Below are 4536 nucleotides of genomic sequence, written 5' to 3' on the forward strand. Positions count from 1 at the left end.
AATAGATTATCCTGAGCAATAATCGATTATTTGCTTGAGCAACGCTTTTCCAAAGAGGCTCATGATAATTGATTATCTGCGCAAAGACTCTCTAAATAGGAAAACTTCTAAGTGTTCTTACATCAATAAAGTAATTCCTATACAATGAATTCTACAAATTGCTTTTAAAATAAGTACAACAAAAGTCTTCAAGTTCTTCATCTTGTAGCATCATCAAAACCATAATATCTTCAAAACACCAATGCTCCTCATTGGTAACAATCTTCTCCTTGTTGATGATGATAAAAAATCTCTTGATTAAAAGAATTTCTAATTTTCTACATAGATTTTAGACTTACAAACATATAAACATGTTAGTAATAACTGTACTAATTGGAAATGTTCTCTCCCTTTTTTTATCATAAGCAGAAAGTAAAAATGACCAACCCATGGTGCCCCGATGGGGTGACCCATTTTGACAGCTCTAGTTGCAAGTCCCACATCGACTATAGATAAAACAAATTTATAATATATAAGTAGATGCAAATTTCACCTTACAAACCGGTTTTGTGGGGTTGAGTTACGCTTAAAGTATTATTTGAATCCAATGTATTATTTGAAAATCAACTTAGAAAATATATCGATTTTTTAAAAATAAAACACTGTCTTTAATTTAAGAATGACATAAAATATGAAGTAATCCTAAAAGTTAATTTTAAAAATTTTAACTGTTTCAATATTTAGAACTTGAGTTTAGACATCCACAAAATTTTAACGCTATTTTGTGAACTCTAGATAATTAAGTACCCGAATCATATTCTTTTTTTTTTTTATAAGATCCTATTTTAAGCTTATAAACGATGATATAGAAAATACAAAACAATTTAAGATCAACATGAAAGGACTAAATCAAAATCTATACAAGTCAAATCCCACGAATATTAGAATTATGTCATAAGTAAATATTGTTCAAACAAGCAAGATCGAAAACATTGAAATATGTTGACACATGCAATCCAAAAACACTTAAATATAGAAAAATGTCTTTGTTTACTAGTAACTTAGATAATTAACTATGATCATGTAGCTACTCTTCACCAACTTTAGTTGTAAATCAGTCTTTTCATGAAGGTAGCACTCTTACATGTCTGGTAGCAAACCTTTCAGCCTCAGAAGGTTGAGGCAAATGTACAAGAGATGCTATTTCATCCTCTCCCCATATATCTTCAAGGGGTCCATCTGGTTGTCTGCTTCGAGTAGTGTCTCTACCATTCATGCACCTCAAGCACGTTCCTGTTTCACAATATATAAGCTTTTCCATACTCGATGTTGGCAAAAGGTCCTTTAGCTCACTCATCTCTACAAATGCTCGAGGATATGCTGTGTCCAGAATCAAACTGTTGCATATGTTCACCTTCTCCAAATCTTCCAAGAAATTCAGCACACACAACAATGCCTTCCAGCTAATTATTAAATGCCGAATGCTCAATATCTTCAACTTCGGGATGTATTTAGTCATGGCCAAAGCATGCTTTTCTTCAAAGTTGCCATCAGAAAATTTCAGCTCGGTGACGTTGTTGTAATATTTTCCAATAGCTAGGATCATGTAATAATTGGACACAGCAGAAGTAGTGGTAATGGATTCAAGACCTCTCCATAAGCTCAGTACGGTGTCCACTCCTGCTCTTAAGAAATCACCCGTCTTTGGTAGAACAACTCGTTTCAGGTTTGGGGTCCTACGAAAGAAAAACATGCATACACCGTGTAATACCAAATAGATTTCCAAATTCAAAAACAATTTTTTATTAAATATATTTCTACCAAGCACTTGTAGTTGTAAAAGTAGAATGAATATTTTCCAAGATATTTACCAAGCATTAAACTTATAGTTGTAGAAGTAGAATGGGTTTTGTCAAGATTTTTGAGGGAAACTTTACCTTTGTGCCACCATGATGAACTGTTCATTGGTTAGGTAAACATAAAAATTGAATATAATGTAGGTGGTATTTCCATTACTCAGATCAAGAAGATGTTTCAAGAATTGATTCATCTGCAAACTTGAGTGTCTGTAAGCTCCAACTTTATTGAATGGTATGTTGAAGCAGTAAGAACGGAGTCGGGAGAGATCAATCTTGTTCCATAGAGATGGGTCCCGACAAGCATTATTCCAAGATTTGCAAACTAGGGAGGCAACTGCAACATCCACAACGTTGAGGGATAAAAAGATTTTTACAAGAATATCATATATCAAATCGTTATTCACTTTCTGCTTTTTTCGAAATGTTGATTCCATATTCTCCATTTGTTCACGTTTTCCTGCAAATATATGAATTTTTTTACATAATCAGTTTTAATTTTTCATAAATAAGTTCCAAATCAAATAAGAAAAATCATGCAAACTCTATATTCAATATATATAGAATGAATACGGCATCCTTTGTTCCTCTACCCTTCCCATATGCATTTTAGGTTCTACTTCTTCCTTTACTCTTCTCTTCTATTACACCAGCCTCCATCCTAAAATCTCCTAGGCTTCTCTCTCTCGGCCTCTCACCCTTCCAGTCAAGGATGTCCACAAAACGAAACAACATGTTAGAAAACACCATGCATGAAGACTCACGAGAAATACTACCCTTAAATCACAAAACACATGCATTAATTCCTACCATTGCTCTCACCGTGACTATGCAAGGAGCAAAGCCTTCTATCTCCCACAAGATTATTAATTCAACAGATTTTTTTTAAACGTTCATGATATAACCTAAATCTTTTAAAATATTCTCCAAATTTCACCCTTTATCTCTTCAAATCTTTTCTGTTGTAATCATGTTCTAGTGTGCATGGCCATTAACATAATAAAACCTAATTCCACTCGCTGCCTTGTGAAAGAAACAAACCAAAGAAAACTTACGTCTCTCTCTTAAACTAAAGAAACCCATAAAATGATTTAATCACTTACGATTTTAAAATAATTTATTCACATTCAAATAGACAAAACACTTAAAATGATTGCCATCAATAAAACAAATTACAAAACGATGAAGTATTAGTTTTGAAACGAATGCATCTATCAATTCTAAATAGGGATTATAAAAAGCTCAAGAAATTTGAGTGATAAATTACTATATCAATATTTTACATATTTTTGTTTTACACATTAAGATTTTGAATATCGTTACTTTTGTCTCTATGTAATTTGATTTTATTAAAAAACACTCATAAAAATTAAGAAAATTACGAGAGAAAAATTATGAGTGGCTTAAGAAATTGAGTAAAAGTCTTAAATATTGCATTGACAAAAATGGACTTTATTGTTTATTGAAAACAAATCTACAAAGAGACGTAGAAATTAGGCAAAATATCACCGAGTTTTCTCATCTCAGCTTTTCCCTCACCTTGTGCATGGTTGCTTCTCCAACTATCTACTAAAGAGCGGATATCTGCCTCAGGAATAGTTCTACTGAGGTTGGTCGAGGCCTTCCTTACCCTTTTCAGAGCTTCTATAGTTTCTGGAAAAAAAAAAATAGTAAGCTACAATAAAAGTATAAATCATTTAATCAATAAGTATAAATCAATTTGTTATGTAGTAAGATATTTATTACATAAAATATCTTAGATATTATATTTATTACATAAAATATCTTAGATATTTTAAACAATTAAGTAACTAATCACATTTTTAGGTAAGGTGGTTATTTTTATTTTGCTTATAAATACAGTAACAGGGCAAAGGTTCAGGTACGTTCTCTTTATGTTCTAGAGACCCTGAATAATATTTCAGAGCAGTATCATAATCACTCTCTTGAGAGCTGAGGCTCCATAACTCACATCTGACTTGAGCGTCGGAGTATCTTTGCAGGTACCTCCCCCTCCTTTGGCGAGTATGAACAACAACAATTGGAGAAGAGCAAGCGTCCCAGAAAGCCAGGAGCAACAGAGACACACCGGACAACATTTACACCGAAACATTTTGGCGCCCACCGTGGGGCTGAGTGCAATCCCAAAGAAGCCACAAGAGGAGCCTCGGCCTCAATGAGTCACTTCTTCGGATAAGGCTACTCCAACAAGATGAAGCCGCTGCATTGTCCCCAGGATTCACCAACGTGAGCCATTGACGCTACCGTCATCACCAGACCGAATGGAGCCTCCGGCGAGTTTCTCTCCTTCTTCCGCCACCACTGACGTCATCTTTATCAAGATACAATTCCCAGCCATTGACGCTACTGTCATCACCAGACCGAATGGAGCCTCCGGCGAGTTTCTCTCCTTCTTCCGCCACCACTGACGTCATCTTTATCAAGATACAATTCCCAGACCAGCACCAATTGCTGCGACAATTGGCTCGGCGTCTTCTACGACCATGACTCTCGCTACACCGGCGAAATCATCCTCCACCGTCGCCTCGTCTCAGACAAGCGCCGCCTTCACCAGCGACAACACTTGCATCTCCAAGTTGCGCTGTCTCCAACACTTCTTCCCAACCTAAATACTCACCGCCAAACAAGGCCACCACAAATCCGCCGGTCCATCCCAAGCCTGGGGACTCCATGGTCTTCG

The 4536-nt window shown here is 35.5% G+C and overlaps 1 protein-coding gene across 1 annotated transcript; it reads right to left on the reverse strand.

The window, feature by feature from the left end:
- Positions 1-1102: 1102 nt before the first annotated feature.
- Positions 1103-4194, reverse strand: LOC128195258 (F-box/LRR-repeat protein At3g48880-like). Its single transcript, XM_052872493.1, has 4 exons — positions 4083-4194; positions 3375-3488; positions 1917-2295; positions 1103-1715 (listed from the first exon to the last, which is right to left on the reverse strand). Exons 1-4 carry the CDS (start codon positions 4192-4194, stop codon positions 1103-1105), a joined length of 1218 nt encoding a protein of 405 aa, XP_052728453.1.
- Between the last annotated feature and the right edge of the window lie 342 nt (positions 4195-4536).

Source organism: Vigna angularis, chromosome 2 (assembly GCF_016808095.1).
Source record: "Vigna angularis cultivar LongXiaoDou No.4 chromosome 2, ASM1680809v1, whole genome shotgun sequence".
NCBI lineage: Eukaryota > Viridiplantae > Streptophyta > Magnoliopsida > Fabales > Fabaceae > Vigna > Vigna angularis.

What these genes read in the sequence shown, in the direction of transcription:
- LOC128195258 (XM_052872493.1), bottom strand. Translation starts at nt 4,194, where the DNA reads ATGGCTGGGAATTGTATCTTGATAAAGATGACGTCAGTGGTGGCGGAA. An exon ending in GAGAAGCAACCATGCACAAG is followed by an intron (nt 2,296 to 3,374) that starts GTGAGGGAAAAG and finishes ATATATTTGCAG; the next exon opens with GAAAACGTGAACAAATGGAG. An exon ending in TTCATCATGGTGGCACAAAG is followed by an intron (nt 1,716 to 1,916) that starts GTAAAGTTTCCC and finishes TTTCTTTCGTAG; the next exon opens with GACCCCAAACCTGAAACGAG.